This window comes from Myotis daubentonii, chromosome 11, assembly GCF_963259705.1.
Source record: "Myotis daubentonii chromosome 11, mMyoDau2.1, whole genome shotgun sequence".
NCBI classification, from domain to species: Eukaryota; Metazoa; Chordata; class Mammalia; order Chiroptera; family Vespertilionidae; genus Myotis; species Myotis daubentonii.
This window is the reverse complement of record NC_081850.1, coordinates 70,845,908-70,862,309: the sequence shown is the minus strand read 5'-3', so window position 1 is coordinate 70,862,309 and position 16,402 is coordinate 70,845,908. Positions and strand designations below refer to the sequence as shown.

General features: G+C 48.0%; 1 protein-coding gene across 1 annotated transcript in view; it reads left to right on the top strand.

Annotated features, from left to right (window-relative positions):
• Positions 1–414: 414 nt before the first annotated feature.
• PAPPA (pappalysin 1) overlaps positions 415–16,402 on the top strand; it is a 221,475-nt gene continuing 205,487 nt past the window's right edge. The window contains exon 1 of the mRNA XM_059657843.1: positions 415–1,230. Within this exon, the coding sequence (XP_059513826.1) occupies positions 819–1,230 (412 nt within the window). The 5' untranslated portion in view covers positions 415–818. The remainder of the gene's footprint in view (positions 1,231–16,402) is intronic.

Genomic DNA, 16,402 nt, shown 5'->3' with positions numbered 1-16,402 from the left:
AAAACAAAAACAGGAATGTGTGTGTTTTGAGCAGGAATGGGGAGAGTTGGGAGGACCATAAGGGGGTGTGTACAGAATTTCATTAAATTGTTACTTTAAGATTGTCTTTAAAAAAAAAGGAGGGGGGTGGAGAAGCGGGAGCGAAGGAAAGAGGCAAACGGCAAAGTGGAGGCAGGCTGCGTAGCTTGGCCTCTCCAAACTGATTGATTAGTCATGATCCCCGCAGTTTTAACAGGGACTCATTCAATTGGGAAGGTGGAGCGCTCGGGAGCAGATTAGCATACGCTTGTTTACTCATCTTCTGAGAGATTTTCCCCCCCTTTCCTTTCATTTTGTGAAGAAGGAGGGAGGGGAGGGGGGACCGGTGGGGGGAGAAGGGGGCTGTGGCTTGTGTTATAAAGGACGCAAAAAATAAATAAATTAGAGCATCTTTTGGGGGGAGGGAATTCAGCGGAGCAGTGTCTTAGAGGAGCTTTTTTTTTTTTTTTTTGGTAGAGCGAGAAATCATATAAAATAAAATTAAATAAAACAAGGAGGAAGGCAACCAGCTGTTAAGAGGGGGGATAAGGCAGATAAAGGAGCAGGGAGAGAAATTAATTGCCAACCAGGAGGAGTTGGGCTGTATTTTTCAAAGGTGGGGGTAGTGGAGCACACACCTTGAGGAGGAAAGCGAGAAAGAAAAGAAAAAAGCAAGTGAAAGGGGGGGCTCGCCCAAGAAGGGTGAAGAAGCGAAGAAAGTCGAGGCGCCGAGTCTCCCAAAGCTGGCAGCTCCCGGCGGCGGTGCAGGGGCGAAGGGGGGGCGGGGGGGACCGTCGGACATGCGGCTCTGGAGTTGGGTGCTGCGCCTGGGGCTGCTGAGCGCCGCGCTGGGCTGCGGGCTGTCCGAGCGCCCCCGCCGGGCCCGGAGAGACCCGCGGGCCAGCCGCCCCCCGCGCCCCGCCGCCGGCCCGGCCACCTGCGCCACCCGGGCGGCCCGCGGCCGCCGCGCCTCGCCGCCGCCGCCGCCGCCGGGCGGTGCCTGGGAAGCCGTGCGCGTCCCCCGGCGGCGGCAGCAGCGGGAGGCGAGGGGCGCCGCCGAGGAGCCGAGCCCGCCGAGCCGGGCGCTCTATTTCAGCGGGCGAGGCGAGCAGCTGCGCCTGCGGGCCGACCTGGAGCTGCCCCGGGACGCGTTCACGCTGCAAGTGTGGCTGCGAGCGGAGGGGGGCCAGAGATCTCCGGCGGTGATCACAGGTAAGCGAGGGCGCCCGGCGGGCGCTGCACCGGCCCCGCGGCCCCAGGGGCGCGGGGTTGCCTGGGCACGAGCGGCAGGCTGGTCCGGGGCGGACGGGTGTGTCTGTGCGGGAGCCGCCCATCCGGAGGCGCGGAGGCACCCTGTGCGAGCTGCCAGGCTCACTTTGCCCCATCTGAGGAATGGGTGCTCTCCAAAGGTGTTGCCACCTAAACCCCGGGGAGGATCGCAGGGAGCGCTCCTGGAGGTCCGGAGACCTGCGGCCAGTCAGTAAGAGCCGCTCCCTGGGAGCCTGGAGCACGGAAGCCTTTTTCGGGATGGTCCAAAGTGCTGTCTGTGTTTGGGATGGAGGGGAGGGTGACCCAATTGGGATGCATGGGAAAAGAGGCTAGGGGACCATTGCTTTCTTGGACTTTTTAATCCCGGTAACCCCCCTTCACTTGACCCGGTTATCCTGAAAGACTGCAGGGACGAGGTGGTTGTAATCTCCTGGATTTAGAAGTCCTTGAAGTGCCCCAAAGTTGCTCTCTGCTTGATCTCTGCCTCTGGGATTGACCCGCTTTCTCCCAGCCAAACAACACACACACACACACTCACTCACTCACTCACTCACTCACTCACTCACTCACACACACAGAGCCATCCATGTCCCCGCTTTTAAAGCCTGTTGCCTGTCCCTCGGGGCTGGGGCAAGACCTTCCTCACGCACACCCTGCCAGTCTTCCCGGACTTGGCTGCTGAACGGGGTGCTTTTCTCATTTGGGACTTTGAGTTCTCCCTCCTCACCCTCCCTCTCTGTCCCCTTCCCGGTTCCATAGCAAAGCCCAGAGTGAAACCGGACACTCTCGGAGGGTTGAAAACCTTAGAAGTGCTCCAACATCCATACCCTCGCAAAATGAGTCTGTGGCAATGCGTTTAATAAAACCAGGGGACCGAGGTAGGGTGGCGCTGGAGGAGAGAAGGAAAGTTCTGCCTCTTCTGGCTGGGAGATTCCCTTCCTGCACAAACAGCCTTGCCAGGTCCTGGGACGCCTTAAAGCCAGAGAAGGGGTTCCCCCTTCGCTGCTGCCAGGAACGTGGGGAAGCGTTTTTGCGATCCCACCCCCTGACACACACTTTCTTAGAAGGGGAAGCTCTAAGCTCTTCGGCAGCTCTGCTCCTTTCTGTCTTGGCGTGCACTCCCTCCCGGGTAGCTCTGACTCTGTCCTGTTTACGTGAAGCCCATTTCAGGGGACCCCAACTCAACTACTGTGCCAAGAATGTGCCCCTAAAGCTCCCATTCTCCTACTACCAAACCAAGAGCTAGAAAGTGATTTCTCCCCCCCCCCCCACACACACACATCTGACGTCATCGGATGCTATTTTTTTCCTCCTTTTTCCCCAGGAAGGAGAGGGAAAGTGAGCTCATTCACTTTCAGCCCCCAAGCCCTCGTCACCCAGAGCGGGTGTAATATAGGGTAGAGGAGAGACGTTATTCATAATGATGATGATGATGGTGATGGTAATTCAGGACTGCGGTATGTTTACTTCTCTCTGGGAACATCGGGGAAGCGTAGAGCCTGCTGCTTGGAGAGGATTTTTAAAAGATGAGAGAATCTGTTTTTCCCCCGTGTTTACCTGTCATAACCAGTGATTTGGAAGGCTTCCCTTCCAGAGGGGAGAGCCCAGGGTTATACAGGTATCATCACTGAAAAGGCAGTAAATGCATTTAAACATATATGTAACACCTGGGATTCCTCAGGAGCGTGCTTGCAATTGTAATTCAGACAAGGAGCCTCTATCCACACGCGTTCTCCTGTGCACTCCGTCACTCTCTCACACAAAGATTTGTGCAGTAAAATACTTTAATTGGATGGGGGACGCTAGGTTATTATTGCTTGTATAAAATGCCTGGTCCATTTTATGTGTGGAAATAACATTCCTCTCAAAAAGGAAAAAAAAAAAAAAAGGCACTGCTGTAGCGTAGCACCAGAAAACCAGGAGCTTTTCTCCCGAGGATACTGGTGGATTTTTTCCCCTCCCCTAGTTGAGTCGGAGCCAGATTCGGCGGTGTGTAAACACCTGGCCCTGAGCCAGAAAAGACTCATTCTGTGTATCCTCCACATGGGAGAGACTGTCGGACGAAAAAGAACCTGCTTCTCCTTGAATTAAAAAGCAAACAAACAGAGGTTCTTTGCAGAAGCACTTTGCCAGCTTCTCCCTTCCTGTAAGTTTGGGCTGGGAGAGGCAGGGCCCAGGTGGGGCAGCGGGGACGCAGGTGCGGAGCCATCTCCTCCTGCTGCTGGAGACCGAGGGCCCAGTGTGCTGCCTGACCTCCGCTGGCTCCCTGAGGCTGGGCGTCGCCACTTTCCTAGGAATCCCTGGTCACCTATCTGGAGAGAGCAGGCATCTCTCAGCGGGACTGCGCTGCTATTTCAGGCAGAGGGTTGCTGCCTCGCTGTCAGGCCAGGCTGCCTTACATCATTCTTTCACTCTTTGCTGCAGGATTCGACTGGGTTTCGCAAAGGTCTAATTTTACGGTGCAGTTAACTGGGTCTGTTGTCTGGCAGAGGCAGGCCTTGCCGCTCCTGGTAGGCGGGCCGTGCTCCCAGATCTGCCTGGGATGCTATTTCTGCCCCGGTTCAAACTTCACTGACACCAGTTCAGACAGGCGTATGGAGAGGCAGAGGGAAGGAGCAGTTTGCTTCTGAAACTCAGAAAACATGCCTTTTATTTTCCCAAAAGGGAAGGAGAAAAAAAAAAATATATATATATATATATATGAAAACAGATATATATTAAATATAAAAGGAAAGGCTTGTGCCGGCAAAAACAAAGGTAAAGTTAGAAAGTGAAGGATTCTCCAGATGACCCCTGACAAGGGACGGACTTTAGGCTTGAGGAATTCTTTAAGGCTACTGGGATCAGGGTGCTTGCAGGCGCCAGTTCTCTCTTTGGCTGAATAGGGAGGCAGAGACGGGAACAGAGGAAGGTTGTGTCCTGGATGACAGGTCTTCAGTGGCAGGAACTGGGATTTAATCCCAGGCATCCTGACTTCCCGGCCTCATCCCCTACACCATGGAGAGAACGTGTCTAATGAACACCATCACCTCTCACCCCTCGCAGACCCACCACCCAGACACAGCCTTCCGTCTTCAGGCATGGCGATTGGGGCTGTCTTTCAAGCCCTGGGGTGGGAGTTTTCTGATGCATCCCTTTGTTTTTGTACCGTACCAGGCAGGATCCAGACTCCTGCCCCTCATCCCCAATTGCCCCCTTCCCCTGCTCCCCCCACCGCCCCAGTGACCCTCCAGTTTGAAAGAGAAAGAAAACGAAAACAATGGGTTCAATTTGCTCCATTGAGCAGAGGCCCTGAGCAGCAGTTAATCTTGTTAAAGTTTCTCCTGACCTGTTAGATAAGTGAAATGTGGACCCCACAAGTGCTCCCCTCCTCCCAGCCCACCCCATAGTGATCCAGAATCCCTGCTCAGAGGAGAAAGGGATTTACCTGAACCCCATCCAGCAATGCTGCCCCTGTCATGCTTTATTCTTTCATTCTAAATGTTGGATTGAGTTTGCTGGCTACTCAGAAGTCTTTTTTATCCCTCCCTTTTACAGTTCCTACTTCCTACTACCCACCCACCCCCCCAAAAGAATTCCTGCATTTTCCCAACTTGAGAAAGCTAGGTTCTAGGAGTCCGTACATTAATACTATTCTCCCTGGCATTTGTATTCACGGGGTGTCTAGAATATTGCAATGGTTAGAAGCCCGTTTTAGTAGTCAGGTTACCTAAGTGGGAATCCACCTCTGCCCCTAACTGGCTGTGTGACCTTGGGCAAACTAGTTGACGCCTCTGGGCTTCAGCTTCCTCATGTACAAAGTTAGGATAGTTTGAGTATCTGTCATTAAATGAGCTCATATGTGAAAAGTGCTCAGAACAGGATCTGGTGTATAGCAAGTGCTCAATAAACTTCGTTCTTGTTATTCAACACGATTTTCCAAAGATCTCCGTCTTGGTTTTGTGGACTAAGGGCACTTAAAGGCAGGAAGGAAACCAGCAGTTCCTGGGTGCCTTCAAGGTGCCAGGCGCTGTGCTAGGTGCTTGCTTTGTGCCTGCACGTTTCATTCTCACAACCACCCTGGGAGGTGGGCATTGTCAGCTCCCTTTTACCGAGGAGGAAACAGAGTCCCACAGGCCATCAGCTGGTCAGAGCATAGATGTGACCTTGAGTACCGAGTGCCTGTTTCCTCTTCAGTAGTCTTTTTTGGAGCGAGAGGAAGTGACTGCCGTGTGTTCTCCTTCCTCTCTGCCTCTCTGCGTGCTGATCATCACCTACAGATTAAAGAGGATAAAGAATAAGCACACATCTCACCTGGAACCAGGGTTTGACCTAGCAGATCTGATTTTCATTTCAAGCCAAATTATCAGACAGACTGGGCTTGGACTTTCTGTTGACAGTTAGATGCTGTGTGAATTAAATCAAGTCACTTCATCTCTCCATCCCTTGGTTTGCTCATCTGTGAAATGGGCACACTAAGATCGGGGTATTGCAATAAAATAACTATGTAGGAAGTACCTGGCGCAGTTCCAGCTCACATTAGGGACTCAGTCAACAGTAGCTGCATCTGGTCAATAACCACATTCTCTTTCCAGTTTGCTAGCTTGGTCTTCGGAAAATGGGGCCTGTTTGTGCCCGGGTAGGGCTCCTCCTTGTGAGTTGCTGGGGAGTCTGTCTAGAGTGGACAGTGTATCTTGAGGAAGAGTTAGACCACCTCACATCCCTTCCTTGCACTTTGATTTCCTCTTCTGTGACCTACTTGGATGACCCCTTGGTGGAGAGAGCCAGAGGAGGTCCAGAAGCACTGGACCTGTAAGCAGGAAAAGCTGATAGCCTCCAGGGAAAGCCTGCACCCCCACGCACAGGAGCCAGACCGTGCTCATAGCGGAGTCCAGGTCACAGATCTACTGTCACATGCTTCTTGCTCCTTCCCCAGCTTCCACATTCCCCCAAGCAGCCATTCGCATGGACAGACGGGGGATGGAGGCTGCATCGCCCTGGCCCCTCTGTACAGAGGAAGGCACGCTTGAGGTGGGAGGTGTGGGGCTCAGGAGCGTGGGCTGTGCCTGGTCAGCCCATGCACAGACTGGGTCAGACAGCTCATTGTGCAGCAGGGAAACTGAAGACCAGGTTCATATAGAAGCTAAGAGTTAAACTATGTTCATAAGCCACCTCATCTTTAGTGGGCCAGAGAGATCCTTTGGTCTAATAGTTTCTGTCCCCAGCAGCACTTGGCATCACCAGCTTTTACAACCCCCCAGTGCCCAGGCTGCCTCCCAGGGTTTCTGATGTCAGGGCGTGGGGTTGGCCTGGGCACTGGTGGTTTTCAAAGTCTTCTCAGGTGGTGTGGAAGGACCCTCAGTGGGGAGAACCACAGATTCAGTGTTATGCCTCCCTACTCTGCAGATGAGGAAACTGAGGCCCAAAGGGGAAGTAGTGTTTTCTGCTTATGCAGCTGGTTAGTGGCTGAACCTTTAGAGAAATCAGCTGTCCTGATTCTGAATTGCCAAACACCAGGAAAGACCCTTCTTCTGGTCTTAGTTCCCCTGCTGAGCCCAAACCCCTTGGTACCCTGGCCCTGACATTACCTGTTTCCAGAGCGATTGCTGTGTGTGAAGCCATACCCTCCCCTTCTGGCATTGCCTTTAAAGTGTGAACATGCCTGTACAGTGTAACACATTGAGTTTTATGCATCTGATTTTAAATGAATTTTCCCAAGTGCTTGGGAGGGGGAGCCCCTCAGAACAGGACCAGGGGATATTAAAAAGGGAAGCTCAGCACTGAGGCATTCCCATTTTGCCTGGGCTAGTCCTGCAGGAAGGGGTATGTTCCTATTATTTCACCCTCCTCACTCCCCCCTGCCCATACCTCACACCTGTGATCACTGTGAAACCAGCACTAGCTGTAGGTCTCAGATGAGAAAGAGAGATCCCAGGTGCCCCAGGTAGGAGGACTCCCTCTACATGCAGCTTGTCCCTTGTCTACCCGTGGCCAGGGGCTCAGAAATGCAGCAAATGACTTTTCTCCCCTCACCTGCCACACACTCCTTCCCTCATTTTCTTTGCCTCAGCATTCCCTTACCTTTCTTCTTGATGCTCTGCGGGCTTTGCCTCAGACCTCGACAAACTTACCGGAAATACTGAGAGCTGACCTGTGTACTTTGGCCCCTTGGCTCCTTGGAAGATCTAAAACGGGGAGTTGGGAGCTCTGAGTTCATGTCCTGCCTTGGCATCCTCTGAACTGTGTGACTTGGGGCCTCTGACTCAGCCACTGGGGCCTCAGGGGAGAGGGATTCAGGTGTGGTTACACTCAGCATCCCTATTTCACGAGTTGCCACAGGAACCAGGTGAGGCATGGTGGCAGAAGCTGTTAGCCAAGGTCAGAACCCAATCCACATGTCAGCAATAGTAGGAGGAGCCAGAGGTGGGAGAGGTGAGGGATTTGTGCACTCAAGGTCATTCCTGCAGAGGTGCCTTTATTTCATTATCCACACTACAAATGATAAACAGCGTTAGCAAATCTTTTGTTACCTGTGACTTCACTGGAATCCTTTGATGTTGGGACTTCACAGGTCTGCCAAATCCTGCCATTTATTTACTGTGTGGTCTTGACAACTTAACTGCCCTTCTCTGGGCAGTGATCTCAGAATACACAATGAAGAATAGGGATATAATTAAGATTTTCAAATTGTGCCCACAATTTTATGAACCCCCTGTGAAGGTCTATCTCTCCCACCTTCCCCACCCCTTATTCTGCTTAAATTGTGGGAATTTCAGGATTCCATTTAAGGGACTGTGCAGGTTGCTTAGTTGCAGAATTTGAGTGGATATGGACTGACATTAGGAATGATTGTGGCTTTTATTAGGGGTGATAATGATAATGTTATATATTTTTAAAGATCCTAATCTGTTAGAAATGCCTGTTAAAGTATTTATGGATAAAATGATGCTACATTTGTTTGGTTTGTTTAAAATTTTCCAGAAAAAAATAGGGTATTGGGATGAGGGAGGGTGTAGATCAGTGATGGCGAACCTATGACATGCGTGTCAGACGTGACACGCGAACTCATTTTTTTTGGTTGATTTTTCTTTGTTAAATGGCATTTAAATATATAAAATAAATATCAAAACTATAAGTCTTTGTTTTACTATGGTTGCAAATATCAAAAAATTTCTATATGTGACACGGCACCAGAGTTAAGTTAGGGTTTTTTCAAAATGCTGACACGCCGAGCTCAAAAGTTTCGCCATCACTGGTGTAGATGAAAGAAGATTGGTAACCTGATGACATCGTTGGAACCAGGTTGCAGAGATTTCGGGCTTCAACACAGTTTTGCCAGACTCTGTGTGTGATTGGAGAGTTTCATCATTAAAAGTTTTAAAAATGAAAAGAGTTTTAGAGCCACAGGAGGAGTTGAAGTCTTAGGTCCCTGTGTGTTCGGTGAGCTGCTGGTTTTTCAAATATAGAAGTGGCACTTTGAGAGGATTGAGGACTCTTCCAAGGTCACACAGAGAATAACTGAAAGAACCCAGTCTGGGCTGCAGAATTTTAAGAGATGGACCATCCTGGGAAAGCTGAGGGGAAGGGAAGAAAGGCGGGGAGGGGAGCCTTAGGAAGGACGTGTAGAAGGGCCGAGTGGAGCCTTGCTGGGCACTGAGAGGCTTTTGAGGGAGGAGAGTCATTGCTGTATGGAATTGCCCACACATTGTGAAAGGTGTGGCTTCCTTGGTTCTGTGCATAATAATCTCCTAGGGTCTGCTAGTCATTGTGTCCATACAGAACATATTGTGATGGCTGTGCGTGCGCGCGCGTGCACACACACACACGTTCCCACAAACCTCTATTTTTCATGGCTGGCTCATTATCTCTCTCCATCTCCAGCAGCCTGAGGAGTCTCCTAGGACCATCTAGAGCCCTGGGGGAATGACCTGCAGTTGACTGATCTCAGCAAGAGCTGACACCACCCGGAAATGGGAAAGGGCCTGTGTTTACTGAGCAAGTATTTTGTGCTGATTGATCATAGGACTCAGTCAGATGGCCTGGGTTTGATTTCCTGACTCTCCCACCTGCTAGTTGCATGACCTTGGGCAAGTTACGTAATCTCTTCAAGCTTTACTTTTCCCAAGTGTAAAATGCGGATGGGACCGGCTCCCACTTCGTAGGCTTGTTTTGAAGATTAACTGGGCCTCCATGTGGAAAAACGCTTAGTAATGGGATCTTGACCATGGGTAAGCACCCAGTAAATGTTAACTCACGTTGGTATTACGTGTGTCCAGCCCTTGCCACACGTTATTTCAAATTCTCTCAACAGCTCTCAGAGTTAGACATGTTTCTCTCTTTTGGCAGAGCCAGGCACTGCCTTTCCCTCCCTGGCCACTCAGGAAAGATTCATTGGGATCATCTTAGCATAAAACAAAAAGTAAAAGGAAAGACAAACAGAAGAAACATTTGATTGTTTCATATTACAAAAGCAGTGTGTGCTCATTATAGAGAAGGTAAGAAATAGACATAAAAACAAGAGACAGAGTAAAATGTAACCACCCCTTCCCAGCATTTGACAAGTATTTATTGAGTGACTGCTACATGCCAGGTATAGTTTTAGGCCTCGAGTATAGAGCTATGAACCTCAGAGGAGAATGCCCCTGCCTTTGGGAGTTTATATGGAAGGTAGGGGTGGGGTGGGAGGGGAAAGGTGAAGACAGAGTATAAGTGAATGATAAACCATATCACACAATGTCAGGTGAATGCTTAAGAAGAAAAAGCAGAGGAGGGATTCTAGGGAACGTTGTGTGGGGCTTCCAGAAGGAGTGAGATTTAAACGGGGCTGTGGGGAGGCTGTGCTGAGCAGTGGCATTGATGATGAGCCCTAAGGGCAGACCCATGGCCATCCAGAGAAGGCCACATGCACTGGAGAAGGAAGAGCAGTGCACTGGGAGCTCGGAGATCCATTCCAGACCATCAGTGCTTTGCTTGATGTGTGACTTTGGTCACTTCTCTGTATGTCTTAGGCCACTTTTCCTCATCTGAACCATTTGGGTAGCGAGGAGCTTATCTTTGTCCTAGAGAACCTTCTAGCAGACATCTCCTAGGATTCGATAATCTAATCAGGGTTGTCCAAAAACAAAATTGCAAAGTTGGCATTAATTCCAAGTTTCCTCCCTTTCTCGGTGCATTTTCCTCCACTAGGTGGTGCCTGTGCCTGTCTCCCTCAGGGGCCAAGTGCCCACACACTTTCTACTTCAGCTCCCCAACATCACTCATTCTCAGAAAAGGACATGGCATTCCTTCTTGCTAAGGTATCAATGACTGGGAACAACTTAGAGTGTTACTCTTCCAGAGACATATATACTTTAATATTGCCCCAAAAACCTTTGACTTGAAAAGCCAAGTACCAATGGGTAGAATTTCAGTCCAAGACTGACTGAAGACATTATTTAGGGGATATTGGTACTTCCCAATGGCTGGAAGCCATCTCACCAATAGTATTGCTAATAATAGCTGCCACAATCCAAAACTCTCACTGAGCAACTTTCCCTGTGATCACCTACTTGGCTAATGGTGAGAGTGCTCGAATTTCATAATTCTTACTATACAAAGGCCATTCTAGAGAAGTTTTTAGACATCACAGTAGGGCACTGGCCTTTTAGTCTTGCTTATCATTTTAATCAGATCATTTTATGAATTAAAATAGTAAGACTCTGGAGTCTGTAGCCATCTGTTAGCCTATTTTTCCTTCTGGGAATCCCCAGTACTGTATCCATGAAGGACCTCTTGTTCCCTCCAACCCCTTCTTTTCTCTCTTTCTTCCCCTCAGACCTACTGCACTGATTTTAGCCATTAAATTTTTTTCTTCAAACAACAAAGAAAACTTGTTTTTCAGTATTATTTACCATAAACCCAGGGCCCTGGAAGAGTAAGAGACATGACCGTTTAAATTTTAGAGAACTTGAGAAGGTCTCAGGTTCAAGTTCATTTGTATAAGACAGAAAGTCCAGTAGAGGGAGGTTGCAGCTTGGAATTTAAGTATGTGCATCGGGGGTAGCATGTGACTAAATGCAAAACCATGTTTCAGCCTCTTTTGCCCTCAGGAAGTTTGTGGTTTAACCTGTATCTATCACCTTTGTAGTCAAGAAGGCATTCCTGTATCTGTCCCATGTCCATTTTCCCTTAATTCCTAATTCATGTTGCTCTCTAAACATGAAATGTGGCAGGACTGAATAGGAGCAGATGTGTTTGTATGATATTGGACGTCTTTCGGCTACCAAAGCTGATGAGAAAATAGAGAAAGATACATTAATAAGCCAATCAGGAACAAGTAGGCCTTGCTTCAAGAGATGCAAAATATACAGATAAAACATAATACATATTTGTTTTCATGTAAGTCCAAAGACTCAAGGTGTGTGAGAGTGAGAAACACTCATCTAAGCCATTCATTTCATAGATGGGGGTTGGTGACTAGCCCAGAGCAGTGACCAGGCTGGGTAAGTTCCTCTGTTTTCTGAGTGTGAGGCTAGAGCTAGGTCTACTTTTCTCCTCACTTTGCACCCCGTCCCATGGAGTAAATATCATCTATCTGCTGATGTGCATCATTTATCTCCAGATTCTTCTGGACTCCAGACCGATTGATCTAGCTATCCACCAGAAATGTCAACATGCACTTCTAGCTCAGTCAGTTTTCCTCCAAATTCCTTGTGTCCCCATCTAGTGCCACCGACTGTGGCTATACCATCCACAACATTCAATCAGTCATCTGTTCCTGTCTGTCCTGCCTCCTTGACAGTTTTATAGCCGCCTTTTATCTTTCTAGCTTAGGCCCTCTGCGTCTCTAGCTTTAACTCTTTCCCTAGTAATGTGGTGCCCATTTCTATGAGCTTCAACCTCTGCACCCTTTCAACCTATCCTTCAATACCCAATAGGCAGATATTTCTAAAATGCAAATTTGACTCTGACTAGAGGTTCTTCAATATCATGGAATTATTTGCAGTACCCCAGATAACTTAGGCTTTTATTCCACATCATTTTCTTCATTTGGTGTGCCTCCTATATCCCCATGCACCATTTTTCAGAACACGTAAGCCTCTACAGGATTCTGCTCAAGGTTCCCCTCTTTTGGGAAGCCCTCCCTGATTCTTCTCTAATTAGAATTGGTTCCCCACCTCCCTTATCCATCTGCCTCCATTGTACCCTCTACACACATATATCAAAAGACCTGGATTTCTTTCTGTCACATTTAATTGTGTGCATATTTGAGATCATCTCCACTTCTTCACTGCCTAGCACAGTGCCTGGCTTTTAAAGGAGTTGTATTTTTTAAAAATTTTTTTCTCAATGAATGCATGACTGCAAAAGATAACCAGCTAAATATCTAATGATTCTGGAAGAAAGAGCTCAGGAACCTCAGGCATGGTGCATTACGTAACCAAAGCACATGACCTACCCCGTGCGTCACACTCAAAAACATTACACAGTGGTTAATTCCATTTCCCCTTGAGCAAAGAAGTCAGAAGGGAAAAGAAATATGGTCTTCCAAAACAGAGCCAGGAGGGAGCAGTGTATTTAAATGCCTCCTCAACTCATATTTCGGCCTTTCTAATCCAAGCCACATTTTAGCCTTGGGTCTACCCTTCCCAGCCCCTTGCCTCTTTGCAAAGCATTTGTTCTGTGTGTGCACTGCAGCACATAATTTGAAGCTTCCCTCTCAGATTTCTCTCTCTGCCCCTTATCAGCTTCTCATTGGGCCTCCAGTGTCCTGGCAGTCATATCTTTTGCTTGGGTTTTCATCCATTTCCCTTCTTCTTGATGGGAGAGGGGGTCTTTCCGTCTGCTTCCCTTGATCTTGTGAGACCTTGGGATGACCTCAGGATCTGGAATCCTCTATCCACTGTTTATATACCCTTGAGGGGGAGAGTACACATTTTCAGCCGTAATAACAGTAATAAAAGCAGCTAGCTTATAATGAGCACTTACTATGTTCTGGCACTGTGCTGAGTGCTACACTTTGAATCCTTTGAATATGACTTAGAAAGTTATAGGACTCACTGAAGGCCCCACAGCTAAAGGTTAGTGGAACTGGGGTTCAAATATAGGACATTGTAACTTTTCTCTATCCACAGGGCCTACTGCATCGCTTGGAATGCAGTAATTGTCCTGGAAATGATCCATGATGAGGGGATGAATTATGAATGAATGAATGAATGAATGAATGAATGAATGAATGGTGTGTCCAGTCACTAATGCACTTAGAGATTGTAGACTGAAAAGGGAAGGGATCAAGGGGGAGAGGATGGAAGGGAGGGAAATATGGAGGAAAAATCTGAATGAATATTAAAAGAGATTGGCTAAGACATTTCTGATATGCAAAATTAATTTGCAGGTGACTTTTGAGCAAATAATCCATTTACTTCCATGAGACATTTCCCATCTTTAAGTAGTCTACTGGGAGATACACACATATTTCAAAGATGCTCTCTGCCAAAAATGTTTCTGGATTTCTCTTTTGAGAAATTCTGGGGTGTGTTCTCCAGAATATGCCCAATGGAGACACGTTGTCACCCTCTGGGAGGTCCTGGATACATTCTGGGCCAAACCGAGATGCGTGTAGTGATTGTGCCGCATGAACTGTGGGGTCCTGAGTAGAGGAAGGACGGGTGACAAGGCTGATGTGCCATATGCTCTCCCTGGAGCTGATCAAGCCTCTGTAGAGCCAGTACTGAGCTCTCACGATGACTTCTTCTCAGACCAGCCCCGCTGGGCTGATTAGGTGTCATCTGCTAAAAACAAGCAAAGACAGAATTCTGTTCATCCCTCCCCCAAATTCTGAAGCTGGAATGATGGAGTCTGCTTTATCCAATCTGCTCAGTTTACAGATAGAGAAACTGAGGTCTGGGCAAGTTAACTTGTTGAACTATGTTAAGTTGAGTAAACTTAATCGACAAATTGGCAGCAAAGTTGAAACTAGAATTCAGGTTTTTGACTCTCAGATCAGCGCTCTTTCCACTGGATCCCTTCGTTTTTCCTTCCAGTGTGGGATGACAGTGGCACTGGGGCGTACACATTGCTGAGCTTATTAGAATCCATCATGCAGCTAGCTGTTCAGTTGCTTTCCTTAAGCACTTCTTACGTGCCAAACCTCTGCCCTCAGCATTCTGCGAGGTTCAGAATGGCAACATATTAGGAGAGGTAAAACATCTCCCTCCCTCCCTCCCTCCCTCCCTCCCTCCCTCCCTCCCTCCCTCCCTTCTTCCCTTCCTTTCTTCCTTCCATTTGTCCATCCATTTGCCCATCTATCCATTTGCCCATTTATTTAATTAGATAGTTATTTTGAAGTCTTTGTGTATTATATATACATTGAGCTGTGATATGTGGATTAAAAAGAACAGGGTACAGGTCCATCCCTGAGGAGCTCCCAGTCCTAGTGGTGGAAGCAGACTGGTAAACAGATACATGACATCATGGTAACTGCCCTAACTAAGCAATTAATCGTGCCCTAGGCAAGCACAGAGGCAGATACTCTGTGTTTTTGAATACATCATGTTTTTATTATGGGGCCTAGAAAGTGCTCTGAGATTTCAGAGGCATAAAAGGTTGCTCCCACCTGGAAGGTTGGGCACTTATTCATGAACTAGGTGGCGCGGGTATGTATGTAGAGTGTGTGCTTTCCCTTTCCTATGGATACGTCATGCACATCATTTAAATTGTAGAGCCATAGGTCAAATGAGAACAATGAACACTTTTTGATTCATGTCTCAGCGGAGAACATTGGCCACAAGTAGCTTTTAGGAGTATGACACTAGGAAATGATTGGACAGTTAATCATCACCAGTTCAACAGCCCTTTGTTTCTCACCTCATTGCATTTCTCACTCTGTTGTGATTGTCTTTGAGCTTGTCTGTTTCTTACCACTGTTGTCCAAGCTCCTCAGAAGCAAGGACCACTTCTGTCTTTGTCTCTGCTGTATTCCCAACATTAGCACATGGCCAGCCCTGTGGGTTGGTGCTCAGTAAACTTTGTGAAAAGATACTATGGGCCCTAGGAAGGGCCAAGCAGTGACGGCAAACATGTTATGAATGGCATTGCCCATTAGATACGGTCCTGGTCTCTCTGAACTGACCACTACCTGTGTGTATTCTTTACTGCTTCTCCCCATTACTCTCTACCTCCCTTTCTCTCTGCTGAGCCAGTGTAACATTCTGTTGCTTGTGAGTCCTTCTCCCATGGTTTTCTCTCAGCTTCTCCAATTCCGTCCCTAGAGAGCTGCTGCAGAGCCATGTGTGACAATGTGGGATGCACCAATGCTCCCCCTGCAACCTTCATCTGGGCCATGCAGACCTCCCAGAGGAAATGAGAGCAGCACGCTGGCACAAATCATGTCTTCTGTGCTCAGGGTACCTCCCAGGGCCTGGTATATTGCAGGGGTTCAACCAATGTGTGTGGGTGGATTTCTGGATGAAGAAATGATGTAAATTGATGATGCCTCTCATCTAGTCTTCTCAGTTCACAGATGGAGAATCCCATGCCCAGAGGAGGCAAGGAAATTATCCCAAATTACATCCCCAAATTAGGGACAGAAAAGGACTGCAGTCCAGTTGTCTATTTCTTCTATCTAGCCATATTGTCCTGGGATTTTGGATCAGATCTCTTAAATTTGGCCACAAAGATTTCAGAGCATTGGGTCCTGTAGTTGGATAGGACCCACACTATCTTTTTTACAAGTGGGAAATCTGGAATCCAAAGGTGGGGGAAATGACAGTGACAATACCAAGGCAAAAACCTGCGCATGTCTCCATCTGACCAACAAATAGATACTATGTGATGTGCCCAGCACTTTTAGAGATGTAGCAGTGAGCAGACAGAGCCGGTTCCTCCCTAATGGACTCTGAGTTCTTGTGGGAAGAGAAAGACAATAAATGAAGATGGAAGGTAGGAGTATAATGATTGAAGGAGAGAGAAAGGATATAAACCATGGCATAGGATAAGTTCAGGATGTTGAAGGAGCAGGTATACAAGCCACTGGGAGATGTGTGTCTGGAGATGAAGGCATCCCGGGTCATGGAATCTGCATTTTAATCTAGATAACCTAGGAAGTTATTAGAAAGTTTCAAACAAGGAAGTTACCAATTGCATCTGGTGTCGGTTT